Source organism: Ricinus communis, chromosome 8, assembly GCF_019578655.1.
Source record: "Ricinus communis isolate WT05 ecotype wild-type chromosome 8, ASM1957865v1, whole genome shotgun sequence".
Classification (NCBI taxonomy): domain Eukaryota; kingdom Viridiplantae; phylum Streptophyta; class Magnoliopsida; order Malpighiales; family Euphorbiaceae; genus Ricinus; species Ricinus communis.
Genome location: NC_063263.1, coordinates 11,144,705 through 11,159,598, shown reverse-complemented (window position 1 = coordinate 11,159,598; position 14,894 = coordinate 11,144,705). Strand labels below are relative to the sequence as shown.

At 29.8% G+C, this 14,894-nt stretch overlaps 1 protein-coding gene across 1 annotated transcript; it reads left to right on the top strand.

The window, feature by feature from the left end:
- Positions 1-4,068: 4,068 nt before the first annotated feature.
- On the top strand, positions 4,069-11,958 carry LOC8280313 (pleiotropic drug resistance protein 1). Its single transcript, XM_002527284.4, has 24 exons — positions 4,069-4,684; positions 4,813-4,933; positions 5,061-5,149; positions 5,260-5,344; positions 5,462-5,621; positions 5,718-5,794; positions 6,091-6,144; positions 6,247-6,337; positions 6,426-6,727; positions 6,825-7,106; positions 7,262-7,578; positions 7,684-7,844; positions 7,941-8,044; positions 8,132-8,288; positions 8,369-8,485; positions 8,576-8,691; positions 8,789-9,121; positions 9,431-9,721; positions 9,826-9,909; positions 10,015-10,148; positions 10,537-10,764; positions 10,849-11,020; positions 11,109-11,363; positions 11,599-11,958. The coding sequence occupies exons 1-24, from the start codon at positions 4,359-4,361 to the stop codon at positions 11,854-11,856; spliced, it is 4,314 nt and encodes a 1,437-aa protein (XP_002527330.2). The 5' UTR covers positions 4,069-4,358; the 3' UTR covers positions 11,857-11,958.
- Positions 11,959-14,894: the final 2,936 nt, after the last annotated feature.

The window sequence follows — 14,894 nt, the reverse complement described above, 5'->3', positions numbered from 1 at the left end:
AAACTTAGATCCACATTTAGCTACGGTCCAAATAAATAAAATAAATTGAGCAGAGTCAACTTCTTGATTAATTAGATGTGAATGAATGTAACATAGAAAATAAATTAATACACATGCAGAGACATGTTAGCAAAGTAGATTTAAAAACTATATGTTGGGATTTTAATATAGTGCTTCTAGATCACTTAACTTTTTGTTCAACTTGGTTGCTTCTTTAATTAGGAAATGGTTCATCAATGATCCGTATTTGTAGATTAAACGGTGTTTAGAGTGGATCACCATTTAGGTCCCCAATCTAGTCTCCTCATATCACAAGTATTGAGCCTAATCCGACGTTATTGAAAATATATGTTTAATATTTAAAGGAAAGACAAAATATGTCTTTATCAAGTTGTGACACTTTGCTCTGAATAGCTAAATGAGTAGTGCAATAGGTGAAAGCTAATTCATACTCATTTAATAGATGCAATCTTATATATAGTTTAATTCTAAAAATCATGAATTTGAGAACCAATTGGGCTATAAAAATACAAGTTTTTCTTTATATAATAATAAGTTAAATACATAAAATAAAAAAAAAAGTTATTTAACAATTTATATCATAGAAATAGTATATATAAACATTTTTATCAAGTATTGAATATGGAAAATCGGCTGTATCCACTATTACAAAATCCTAAAATATCGAATCTTAGTTTCAATTTTGGTGGGAAGTAAGAGAATTTAAGACGCAAAAATGGATAATGATAGTGACAATGTTATGGTCAGAGAGAAGAGAGCCGTCCATTTTTCCAATTCAACGTTTTGCAGGGACAAATTGTCCAATTGTAATGAATTTATTCTGAATGATTATAACCATTTGAATGAGTCGTCATTTCTAATGCGTTTTTATAGTCGCTTTCACCTTCAATTTTTGTTTTCTTAACGGTATAAATTATATATTAACATGCAAGATATTTAAATAAATAATATAGATGGACAAGATAAAAATATTAATAATTTATAATTAAGGACATCATTCCATTAGATCAAAATCAATGTCTAAATATATTATAAAATTAGTGTTTCTTTTTTTGTGAAAACACATAAAGTTTATTTACATAATCATAAAAGAATAGCTTTATAAAAAAAAAATACGTGATTAAAAAATATAATAAAAAAATATTTTACTGTTAAAAATTTTAATTTATAAAAATAATTATTTTTACTCTGATTAGTCATCATTATCATATTATTCGTATTTAATAATATGAGTTCAAAGTCAATAATTATTAATTTTATTATTTAGCCATCAAATTATAATTTAAAAAATTATTAATATATTTAATTATAAAAAATTAATTATATATTTTATTTTAATACAATAATAAAATAAATAAAAATATTGTATTAAAAATATAAAAGTTTAAAAAGGGAATAATATTTTCAAGTGGTGTATGGTTATATCCTATTGTTTGCATTTATCCGTTTAAATTAATTATTGATTATATGGAATTAAAAAAAATGAAAATGTGAAGTAACCAAAACAAAACACTGATAACGAAAAGATTGACGAATGAGGATCTTGTATTTTAAACTATGGCTTTATTATCCCATTGTTTTAAGAGAATTTTGGTTTGGTTGACTTCGATTTCTTGTGGCATTCCGTGTTTGAACGAGACTGGAATAGTTACAGATATTTGGTCAACAATATGAGGCACTTATTTAACAAACTGATATTTTACTATTTAATTCTCATTATTATAATTTACAATAATTAATAACATTACTGCAATTCATAATATCTTTTAAGAAATTTTCATTATTTTTCTTACTGTTTAAATTAACCGCTTAAGACCTCTCCATTATAAAGATTTCATATATATTACAGTTTGAAAACTTTAAAATATTTTTACTAATTTAAAACTGAGCAAAAATTATTTTTTTTAAAATTTATATATATATATATATATATATATTAATTTTTAAAATCTAAATTTTTTACATGTATGTTTAGTTTTGACACATAAAATTTTTCTTTTGACATATAGAATTCAATATTATATGTAATTTTTAAATTTTTCTATTAATAAATTATATTCATAATTAAATACTTACTCTAATTTTAAAAAATAGTATTTTTTATTATATTTTAATATTATATTAACTAATAAACAGTTTTCTAATAAGACAATAATACCAATTCTATCCTTAAAAAATTAATATTAATATTATATTAACTAAAAGAAATAATTATTTTATTAGATTATAATTCTAATTCTAGAAAACATCTTAAATTATATTTTTAATATTATATTGAATAATAAATAAATTTTGATTATATAATAAATTTTTAATCCTAAAAACAGTAGCATTAATTATAGTATCAAATTATATGATACTAAAGTTAATTAATAAATATTTTTAAAATAATTTTTATTTTATTTCACTAATAAAATCTTAAAATTTTAAAAAATTAAAAACATTTAAAGATAATTAGTTTGCTATTATTTTTTAATTATTCTAAATTAATAATAAATATTAAATTTTTATAAAATTATATCTATTAATTTAATTTTATAATCGAAATAATAATAATAGTTATGTAATGCTACGAGTACTCGACTAATTAATTTATAATATCAATATATTAAAACTAACATTAGTAACTTTATTAGTTTTAATTTTCTAAATAATAGCATTATCACCGAGTTTGGCCTACTTTATTTTTTAAAAAAGAATTCTTATAATTAGTAATTAACTCAAATTCTTTCAAAAAATTTAAAATTTAAAATAAAATCTCATAATAAATTAAAAATTCATAGTACGTGGCACAAAAAATTCTTTTAGTTTTCGTAAAGAACATTGTGTTTTTAACAAATTTATTATTTGAGGAAAAATAATAACTGAATCCGGCCTAGTTCGGTATATTTTTATTTTTATTCAAATAAATCAATATATATTTTCTAAAATATAAAATATAAAATATAAATTTATTGTATAACAATAATAATAATAATAAAAAGAATCCGGGCCAAGCTCAGATTCAAAATTCTCAGAGTCCGACTGATTATAGTCTAGTCTTTTAAGGAAGAAATTGTATCTGAATTAGTTAATCATTACGGAAATGAGAATTTTGGAAATTAAGCTGGTTGCCTTATTTGCAGCTCTAAAATTTAATAACCCAGCCTATCACACAGCAAGCTGCCATTTATATGGTCAGAAAACTTTGATTTAGCCATTCAAACCTATGCAATCATATTCCCAACCAATTTTTTCCTTTTTTATTTTTACCAAATATTTTGGTATAATGGAACATCTCTTATATAACCTCCAGTTCATATATATATAATGGAACATCGCTTAAAATAAAATAAAAGGTAAAAAAAAAAAAAAACAAGATGAAAATTAATTAAATAAGATAAGAGTTTTGAGATTAGTCATGGGAAGATTAAATATTATCCTCTCAGTAAAGCTGCAGTGGGATGAAGATTTTTCCAATTTAAAAACGCTTATATATTAAAGGTGGCACATGTTCATCCCCAGATTCCATGGAGATTGAAACTTTTTAACACACTCCTCAATATTTTGGTCAATAATAATATTTTATTTCAGAAAAAAAAACTATCTTTTTACAACCCTTACCATTTGAATTGGTATAATAAATCAAATTACAAGGAATAATCTTATGTAAGTTTGAAAAGTCGAGGGATGTAGCAAGAAATAAGTTTTTAAACGATGGCCTTTTCAGACTTCTGTTATTGTTAATAATACGTTTAACAGTCAATATTTTGTGGTCAATTGAATTAATTTCATAATATTGATCAAATTTAGCTTGAAAGGAACAGAGTTGAAGTTTTTATGGAGGAGAATAAATCAAACTTACGACTAAATTTCAATTCGGAATATGATGACTGATTTTATCAAAAAGAAAATCAGGGTACTGACCCATCGCACACCATTGCATTATATTTATATTAATTCATGGAATATGATTTTTCTTTTAATAAAAATTGGATTTTTCTGAGCATCATTACTCATTATACTTTAGTAAACAATTGCGACGGTTTCTTGCATTTTGAGGTAGGTAGCGTCCATCGACCTCAATCAGTATTTCCCTTTAAAAAAGTGTCTCTGACTACAACTTCAACTTCCTTATAATAAAGAATCCATAGTTCTTGACATTTCATAACTTCAGAAGAAGTCCAATTGCATTGCATTTTCCTAATCCTTACAAATACCTGTTGAGTCACATTCCTGATGACCAAGAATCTTGAGCACTTTATACAGATAAACAAGTTCAGGGAAGATTAGTGCAAGCACAGGGTTTAGTTGTGCTTGGTTCTTGATATTGGAATTGCTACAAATCCATTATCAACATGGAGGGCAGTGAAATTTATAGAGCTAGTAGTAGCTTAAGAAGAGGGAGTTTTGTAGGATGGAGAAGCAACAGTGATGTTTTTTCAAGATCTGGAAGAGAAGATGATGATGAAGAAGCTCTAAAATGGGCCGCACTTGAAAAATTACCTACTTATGATCGTTTGAGGAAAGGTATATTGCTTAGTGCATCTCAAGGTGTTTTTAGTGAGATTGACATTGATAATCTTGGACTTCAAGAAAAGAAAACTCTGATAGAGAGATTGGTTAAAGTGGCTGAAGAAGATAATGAGAAGTTCTTGTTGAAACTCAAGAACCGTATTGATAGGTGAAAAAGATTTCTTCTTTCTTTCTTTCCTTTTGTTTTTGTTTTTTTAACTAGTTTTCTTTTTTAGTTTGTTTGGTTGCTAAGAAAATGCTCAAAAGAATTGTTTTTCTTGTTTCTTGGTATTGTAGAGTTGGTATTGAACTTCCAACAATTGAAGTTAGATACGAGCATCTAAATATTGAAGCAGAGGCTGTATCAGGAGGCAGAGCCTTGCCTTCATTTGTTAACTTCTCTATTAGCATAATAGAGGTGAATACTTCTTCTTGACAACAAATTTTAACAAAAAGTTTTTGTTGTTAGTATTGGAATATTTTGTTTTTGTTTAGTTTGTCAAGTACTTATTGCAAATTAACCTTTTTCTTCTTGGACTTTGAAGGGTTTCTTGAATTTTCTTCATATTCTTCCAAGTAGAAAGAGACCATTTACCATCCTTAAGGATGTTAGTGGAATCATCAAGCCATCAAGGTGAGACCAGTATGATTGGAATTATGAACATACGATTGCTCAGGGGCTTCTCTAATCTGAAGCGAACAGTTTGCTGTCTTTCCTAATATTTCGGTATTGTATTACTGCAGAATGACTTTGCTTTTGGGTCCTCCAAGTTCTGGAAAGACCACTCTTTTGTTGGCACTGGCTGGAAAGCTTGACCCTAATCTAAAGGTGGTTTTAGGTTCTCAGTTCTTATTGCTTCATGCCTTCCATGAAAATTAGTTTCTAACTTCTGTGCATATCTTTGGTTCTAATCTTTAACTTGAATCGATGTGTTTTCTCTTGCAGTTTTCTGGTAATGTGACTTACAATGGTTACAAGATGAATGAATTCATACCACAGAGAACTGCTGCATATATCAGTCAACACGATGAACACATGGGCGAATTGACTGTGAAGGAAACTTTGGCTTTTTCTGCAAGATGCCAAGGAGTTGGAAGCCAACATGGTCAGATGGATTTACCTTGTCTTTTTTGTTCCCCTCTAGTGTGGAGGTCTTGCTTGACTGAGTCATGACCGTGGTTCAAATTTTTGCATTTTGCAGAGTTATTGGCCGAATTGTCTAGAAGAGAAATAGCAGCAAATATTAAGCCTGATCCCGATATTGATGTTTTTATGAAGGTGAGAGGGTAATCCATTAATGGCACAAACTGATGGCCACAGGCACAGAACATTCGTTATTTCGATATTAGGACTTAAAGAACTCCTTTAGAAGATATTTGACCAAACAAATATTCTAATTGTCAGGATTTTCCAACCATATTCCGTATAGTACTTTTACGTTCATCACTGCCATGTATATTAAATATCTTAATCATCTATTTGAATTAGTGTTTTTGTTCATATTCAATAAGAACATAGTTGAAAGTGCATATTCTAGATTAAGCTGCAATTTTCTGACATTGCTACTGTCACAGGCTGCAGCAACAGAAGGTCAAGAGACTAATGTGGTCACGGATTATGTTTTAAAGGTATCGCAACGGCTTTCATATCTTGGAAAGATTTTCTCAAACTGCTAATGGAATGTCTCTTGATTAGCTTATAGTTATTGGCATTTTTTCTTAAATTTGCAGATACTAGGATTGGAAATCTGTGCAGATACTTTGGTAGGAAATGCAATGATAAGGGGTATCTCTGGAGGACAAAAGAAGCGTGTTACAACAGGTAAAAGTCCATCTCCAAAACCAAATAGCAATCAGATTTTGTTTGCACTTTCAACTAAGTGCATGAAAATTTCAAATAATCATTAAAGGTGAGATGCTGGTTGGGCCGGCAAGGGCGCTATTTATGGATGAGATCTCTACTGGCTTGGACAGTTCAACGACTTACCAAATTGTGAACTGCCTGAAGCAAACCACTCACATTCTTAATGGAACTGCTGTCATCTCCCTCCTTCAACCAGCTCCGGAGACTTATAACCTCTTTGATGACATTATTCTCCTGTCAGACGGCCAGATAGTGTACCAAGGTCCCCGGGAACAAGTACTTGATTTCTTTGAATATATGGGCTTCAGGTGTCCTGAACGCAAAGGCGTGGCTGATTTCTTACAGGAAGTAATGAATTCATCAGAGTCTTTATCTATTCATTTTCAGAATATGGTTTTCAGAAATTCATATATTTAAAGTTCCAACATTAATCAATTAATTGCAGGTAACGTCAAGGAAAGATCAGAAGCAGTATTGGGCACGTAGAGATCAGCCTTATCGTTTTATCACAGTCAAGGAATTTTCTGAGGCACTCCAGTCATATGAGGTGGGAAGAAGAATTGGAGATGAGCTATCAATTCCATTTGATAAATCCAAGAGCCATCCAGCTGCTTTGGCAACCAAAAAGTATGGTGTAGGGAAGAGGGAGCTTCTTAAAGCTTGCATCTCAAGAGAGTTCTTGCTCATGAAGAGAAACTCATTTTTCTACATCTTCAAGCTCAGCCAAGTAAAAAAAATCCACAGCACTTGCATTTCCCTGATTTATTATTATTATTATTATTATTATTATTATTATTATTATTATTGTTATGTTTTTTATTTTCAGTTTTGCATATGCATTCACATTTCTTTTCTAATATTATTTTTCCTTTCCGCTACTAGCTTATAATTATGGCAACCATTGCAATCACACTCTTCCTGAGGACTGAGATGGACCGCGAAACTTTGACTGATGGAGGAGTTTATTTGGGTGCTTTGTTCTACACTGTGACCATAATCATGTTCAATGGTATGGCAGAACTATCCATGACCATTGCAAAGCTTCCTGTTTTTTACAAACAAAGGGACCTCCTATTCTATCCTGCATGGTCATATTCTCTTCCCACATGGCTTCTTAAAATTCCTGTCACATTTGTGGAAGTTGGTGTCTGGGTTTGCATCAATTATTATGCCATTGGATTTGATCCTAATATTGGAAGGTAACAATGAAAAGAGAAAGAAAGATCTGGGTTGATTAAGTTGTCTGAAGCAATTTTTTTTTTTCTTTTTCTGATTAAGTTGTTCTAAAACGATTGTATCTGCAGGTTCTTTAAGCAGTATCTTCTGCTCTTATTTGTTAACCAGATGGCATCTGGACTATTTCGATTCATTGCTGCAGCTGGAAGAAACATGATTGTTGCTAACACCTTTGGATCCTTTGCACTGCTAACACTTTTTGCATTGGGTGGCTTTGTCCTGTCACGAGGTATAATTAGCATTTAGCAGTATGTTACAAACCAATTCTCTTTCCAAACGGAAGCTTGGACTAATTTTAACGTCTTCTATTTGTTTAATTCCTTAGAGGAGATAAAAAAATGGTGGATATGGGCTTACTGGTTGTCACCATTGATGTATGGGCAGAATGCTATTGTTGTTAATGAATTTCTTGGAAATAGCTGGAGTCATGTAAACTACTTAAACTTTCATTTCTACAATTGTGATTTTGCCTCTTAGCAGTCAACTGGTATCTGAATTTTGTTCCACAAATTACAGATTCCTCCAAATTCGACAGAATCGCTAGGAGTTCAACTGTTGAAGAGTCGCGGATTCTATCCATATGCATATTGGTATTGGATTGGACTAGGCGCATTGATTTGTTTCTTGCTAGTATTCAACTTGTTATTCGCCCTAGCTCTCACTTTTCTTGACCGTGAGTGTTGTTACCTTCTCAATTTTATGATTTCAGAAATTCAGAGTTCATGTTAACATTGATTGAATAATCTTGGGCAGCTTTTGAGAAACGTCAAGCTGTTATATCTGAGGATTCTCAGAGTAATGAGCCTGCTGATCAAACTGGAGCATCCATTCAGTTAAGAAACTATGGAAGTAGTCATATATCAACCACAAGTAAGACAGCTCGATGATCATGTATATTTGAGCTTTAAGTCCTGTTAATTAAGTTCTTATGATTATAATTCATTTACAATTTACATGCAGGTAGTGATGGTGAAATCAGTGAGGTGAACCATAACAAGAAGAAAGGAATGGTTCTTCCATTTGAACCACGTTCCATCACCTTCGATGATGTTATATACTCGGTTGACATGCCACAGGTATCAGCAGTCAGAAAAATAAAAATAAAAAAGAGTGGCTCTTTTAATATGACATAATGATCGGATAGAACTGATCTTGTTAAACCGGAATCTACAGGAAATGAGAAGTCAGGGAGTTCTTGAAGATAAATTGGTGCTATTGAAGGGAGTAAGTGGTGCTTTCAGGCCGGGTGTTCTCACAGCTTTAATGGGCATTAGTGGGGCCGGTAAAACCACTCTGATGGATGTGCTGGCTGGTAGGAAAACTGGTGGATATATTGAGGGGGACATCAGAATTTCGGGATACCCAAAGAACCAAGAAACATTTGCCAGAATTTCAGGGTACTGTGAGCAGAATGACATCCATTCTCCACATGTCACTGTCCGTGAATCTTTAATATACTCAGCCTGGCTTCGTCTGCCCTCGGAAGTTGACTCGGATACCAGAAAGGTATATTTTTTAGGCTTTAGTTGCAGGATTTTGTTTTGAATTCTATAAATCCTATGTGCTTGTTCCGTTCAACTTGCCTCGTGTTTGGAACTTTCTTTCTTCTTCTTTTACCAAACATGCATTTTCATTCTAGTTCGCAAAGCATTTCTACCTTACAGCTAATCCTTTTTGAAACGTTTAAAGCAACCTTAACCCGTTCAGTCCAGCTCACAATGTTTGTGAAGTTGTGTTCTCAGTTAATGTACACAGCAAAGATGAATCCATCTCATCTGCAGACAGCCATCTCATTTTCTTTCCATTGTTTCTCAGATGTTTGTTGAGGAAGTCATGGAGCTTGTGGAACTGGATTCCATTAAAAACGCTCTAGTTGGGTTGCCAGGAGTGAATGGTCTGTCCACAGAGCAGCGAAAACGGCTTACAATTGCAGTTGAGCTAGTAGCAAACCCCTCTATTATATTCATGGATGAGCCAACTTCAGGGCTAGATGCAAGAGCAGCTGCAATTGTTATGAGAACAGTTAGGAACACTGTGGACACAGGAAGAACAGTTGTATGCACAATTCATCAGCCAAGCATTGATATATTTGAAGCTTTCGACGAGGTCAGTGATGTTTTAAATTTTTTAAAGATCACTAGTAACAGTGCTTTCTTGGCTGTGGTTCACTGTTCATCACTTCATGTTATGTCTTTATCATGGCACTGCAGCTTTTCCTGATGAAGAGAGGAGGAGAAGAGATATATGTCGGGCCACTGGGTCGCCAGTCTTGCCATCTAATTAAATATTTTGAGGTAGCAATACAAAAATTCTAGAACTTAAGAAACCCTTTTTTTTTTTTCTTAAATTTCTTTTCTTATTAGACTCGTGCTAATTCAGTTATCATTCTTTTTACCTAGGGAATTGAAGGAGTCAGTAAAATCAAAGATGGTTATAACCCAGCAACTTGGATGCTGGAAGTCACCAGTACTGCACAAGAGTTAGCTATGGGGATTGATTTCAGTGACATTTATAAAAATTCAGAACTCTACAGGTATTTCTCTAATGATAAACTAAATTATTCATTCATTAAACTAAATTCTTCTACTTATTTAAGAAATCCTAATCCAACTCAAATAAGATAAGTTGGTAAAGAAGTCAACAAACTTGACAGATTTATCAAGTGATAAATTTCAACTAAATAGTATTAGAAAGCAACAGAGTCTGCCAAAGATTATTAAAATCTGGAGCCTCAGATGAAGAAATTCGGCTCAGAAATCACCAAAAGCCCAACTCTGACAAAAACTCTAAAAACTTCATTAATGCCCTTTGGGCCACTTTTGCTCCCATTGCTCCATGAACTCCAGGGCTTTTCGTTATGCTTTTTGCCTTGAATCAAAATAGCTCTTAACTTTTTCAATGATTTGTTGTATGTATTACAGGAGAAACAAAGCAATGATAAAGGAATTAAGCATACCTGCTCCTGGTTTAAATGACCTCTATTTCCCTACAAAATACTCGCAATCATTTTTCACCCAATGTTTGGCTTGCTTATGGAAACAACGTTTGTCATACTGGAGGAATCCACCGTATACTGCTGTGAGATTTCTGTTCACGAGCTTTATAGCTTTGATGTTTGGAACAATTTTTTGGGAACTTGGTAGCAGAAGGTAAGTCCCATTGCAGTACAACTAAAACAGTTCCAAGAAAACAAAATCACATTCTGAAAGACATTTAACCTGTTTCTCTTGCAGGTCTAAGCAACAGGACATATTTAATGCTGCGGGTTCAATGTACGCAGCAGTCCTTTTCCTCGGAGTGCAAAATTCAGCCTCCGTGCAACCAGTGGTGGCTGTTGAAAGAACCGTCTTCTACAGAGAGCGAGCTGCCGGAATGTACTCAGCTATGCCTTATGCTTATGCACAGGTAATAAGCTTTATGCCACCTTTAAGAAATTCCTCAGTGTGGATTTTTATGTTCTGTCTTTTTAAATAAACCTAATACTTTGTTGCAGGTTTTGGTAGAGATTCCTTATCTACTCTGTCAAGCTGTTGTATATGGTACTATAACATATGCAATGATTGGATTTGATTGGTCTATTGCCAAGTTCTTTTGGTATCTGTTCTTCATGTTCTTCACATTATTGTACTTCACCTTGTTTGGAATGATGTGTGTTGCTGCGACGCCTAATCACCAAATTGCAGCCATTATTTCCTCAGCATTTTATGGAATATGGAATCTCTTTTCAGGATTTATAATCCCGCGAACTGTAAGTATTATCCAAGTACCCTCAGGCTCCATTTTTAATTTGTCACAAGGAAAATATTATAGTTTCTGATGTTTGGTTTCCGACAGGTTATCAGAAAAACTGAAAAATATTTTTCAGAAAAAAAAAAAAATCTGCAAAACAAATGGAGCCTTAAGTTTTTCTGTTTCTGTTTCATTTTTGGCAATATTGACTAAATTCTGTTTTACCATTTTCTCTGATTTGTGTAATATAACAGAGGATGCCTGTGTGGTGGAGATGGTACTACTGGGCATGCCCAGTATCATGGACCTTATATGGACTAATTGCTTCACAATTTGGAGACATGCAAAATGTTCTTGAAGATAAGCAAACAATTGAAGAATTTATAAAAGATTATTATGGTTTCAACCATGATTTTGTAATAGTAGTTGCAGGTGTAATTCTTGGGTTTGCGCTCCTCTTTGCATTTACCTTTGGTGTTTCTATCAAGTCCTTTAATTTCCAGAGGAGATAGATATACATTATTGTTTTATTTCTGCCTATACATGTAATTTTGAGGAATCATTATCAAGTAAATGATGAAGGAAATGACATATTGATGTGTGATTATTTTCAATTTTAGTGCCAACAAGTTAATATGTATCACAATTTATTTTAAATTTTTTCTTTTTAAGTCTAGTGAAGTTTGAATTATCGCATCTCATTTTAAAATAATTTTTTTATCACAAATTACTTCACATGATTCAAAAAATTTGTGATAAAGTTGTCTTTGTTTAAAAAGAAAATTTATTTATTTATTCATATCTAGAAAGTAATATGTTCTTCTTAATTTTACAAATCAGGTTATTTCATTGAGAATATATAGATTTTACCATAGTGAAGCATTGCAATCATATATATGTTCTCTGAAATTATTTTTCTGTTTAAAACTTTTAGAGCGTAATATAATGTAATGTAATGTAATCAATCAAATAAAGAATGTAATATAATATAATATAATCAATTAAGTAATAAAATTAAATAAATAATGGAATGGAATGTAATGTAATGTATACATTATCTTATTGTCATATTTAATTATAACAAAAAAGAAAATAGTATAATATAATTATAATTTTTATTTTAATATTTAATTTATAGATAATAGTTGATGTAGAAATAAAATGTTAAAATAAATTATTTAAAAATAAAAAAATTATTATCTTTTAAAATATTACCGGTTGTCGGAATCCGATCATCAATTGTCAGCCATCGGAATGTCGTCACTAATCGTCAAAATCCAGTCATTAGTCATAGGAATTTGGTTGTCGATCGCCTAAATCCGATCACCAGTTACAAGATGATAGTGGTCGGTGGTGATTAAAAGTGTTTAAATTATATTGCTAAAAGAATAAAAAAATAAAAAAATAAAAAAATAAAAAATATTGTAAGTATTCATTATTACATAATTTTTTTATATATTAAGCATTATATTAAATTAAGAATAATTGATTATATAATAAATAAAAAATAAATAAATATAAATATATTATATATAATCATTATGATGTGGATTTTCTTTTGTATATTAAGCATTGCATTAAATTAATGATAATTGATTATATTATGTATTTATGATTATATTATGTTAAAGATAATTTATTTACAAACAAAATAATGAAACATATCATATAATGGCGATTCTATTAAATGCTTCATTACATCCTAAGTTCCTAATCTTAATCTCTTGGCTAAAAGAATATATTTACTAAATAAGAAACAAAAAAAAGTGAAGATGATATAAATATTAATAAAATCTCTCTACACCGAGGAATTATATAAAAAAGCTAATGCAACTTTATAAAATAAATTTGTTTAATTTCTTTTCATATAAAATAAATATTTTTTTGAAATTATATCTCAAGATATCCCAGTATAGAATAATTATAAAAATAGTATTTGAATTAATTAAAATTTGATAATTAAATATTTAAATTTTTAAAAGTTACAATTTAGTGTATCAACCTAATAAATATTTACAATTGAATGTATACAGCAGGTCAACAACAGGTTACAGGTTATTCATATCAGCTTATTACAAAATGATGTGTTAACTTGTTTAATTTAATAATCAAGTGTTTAAGCTTTTAAAACTTACAATTTAATATGTAGAATTTAAAATTATTAATATTTGAGTGTGTAAAACTGGTCATTATATATATATATATATATATATATATATATATATATATATGTATAAAACTTAATGTAGACAAATAAAACTCTATTATATTTCCTTAGTGACATAATATTTACATAGATAAATCTTTCATGTGTACAATAAAGTTACAAAAGTAGATAAAAAGTATATGAATATATACTATACATGTCATAAGGAGATGTATTAATAATTGACATTCTAGTTAAGATTATCATCCTCAATAATGATCGTTTTAGATGTTTATAATGATGGATTGAAGAAGATAAAATATTGCTCAAAGTTAGATAGAAATTGTTTTTAAAAAATTTATGAAAATATAGTAAGAACATTGTAATAACGGTGGGGTAAGAATGGTATACTAATTTATTAAAAATAGATACTTTTTAAAGATTTTTTTTGACATTTTATTTTTTTAATCTATTATGCAGATAATATGTGTTTTAAGATTACAAGTATGTGATTGCTATTAACTTATTATATACACTCAATTGTAAATATTTACTAAATTCGCACATCAAGTTGTAACTTTTAAAACTTTAAATATTTAATTGTCAAATTTTAACAAGTTCACATTCTATTTTTATAATTATCCAACTTTTTTTATATAAGTTACCGGTTCATACACTTAAATCACACTAAATTACAATTCTTAAGAGTTAAAACACTTATTGTCAAATCTTAATAAGTTTACATACCATTTTTATAACTATTTCTTTCAGTATATGAGATTAATCTTGCAAAATGTTGTTGGTAATAGTCAATAGCCCTTGTTCTATTGAAAGCTGGTAGCTGATAGTTGATAGTCAATGATTAATAGCTGATAAATTAAAATGTTTAATAAAATTTTATTAACAGTTCTTGGTAATATATTAAATAATTATTAGATATATAATTTATTTTTAAATATAACTTTAAAAACATCATGAAATTGATATCACGTGGTGTTGATGGTATGGTCAATGGCTGCTTTTCCTTGAACTCCTGGTCTTTCATTTAATAAAATTAAGTACATTCTTGTCTTTCCAAGTAAGGGAATGGACTGCCGATGTATATTCAGGATCAAGAATATTCAATGACTATATGCTGTGCAAGGAAATATTCTGCTTATGATAAATCTCGTTTGGTCCATTTAAGGACCGTTTGCATGAAAGGTTGTATATTATACATTGAAAAAAATCTTATGGTTACTTTATTTTTAAACAAATATCCTACTTTATTTTAATTTATTAATAAGATAATGACAATTTTTATATTTTTTTATAAAGATATTAGTAACCTGTAATTATAGATTACCAATTAAAATAATTTATTTTAAAAAATAACATAAGCTAATTTTAAAAATTTGTGCATCC

Bases quoted from the DNA above. Each gene is read 5' to 3' on its own strand.
- LOC8280313 (XM_002527284.4), top strand. From the start codon at position 4,359: ATGGAGGGCAGTGAAATTTATAGAGCTAGTAGTAGCTTAAGAAGAGGG. The intron at 7,845-7,940 runs GTATAATTAGCA...TTAATTCCTTAG, and splicing joins TGGCTTTGTCCTGTCACGAG to AGGAGATAAAAAAATGGTGG. The intron at 8,486-8,575 runs GTAAGACAGCTC...ATTTACATGCAG, and splicing joins TAGTCATATATCAACCACAA to GTAGTGATGGTGAAATCAGT.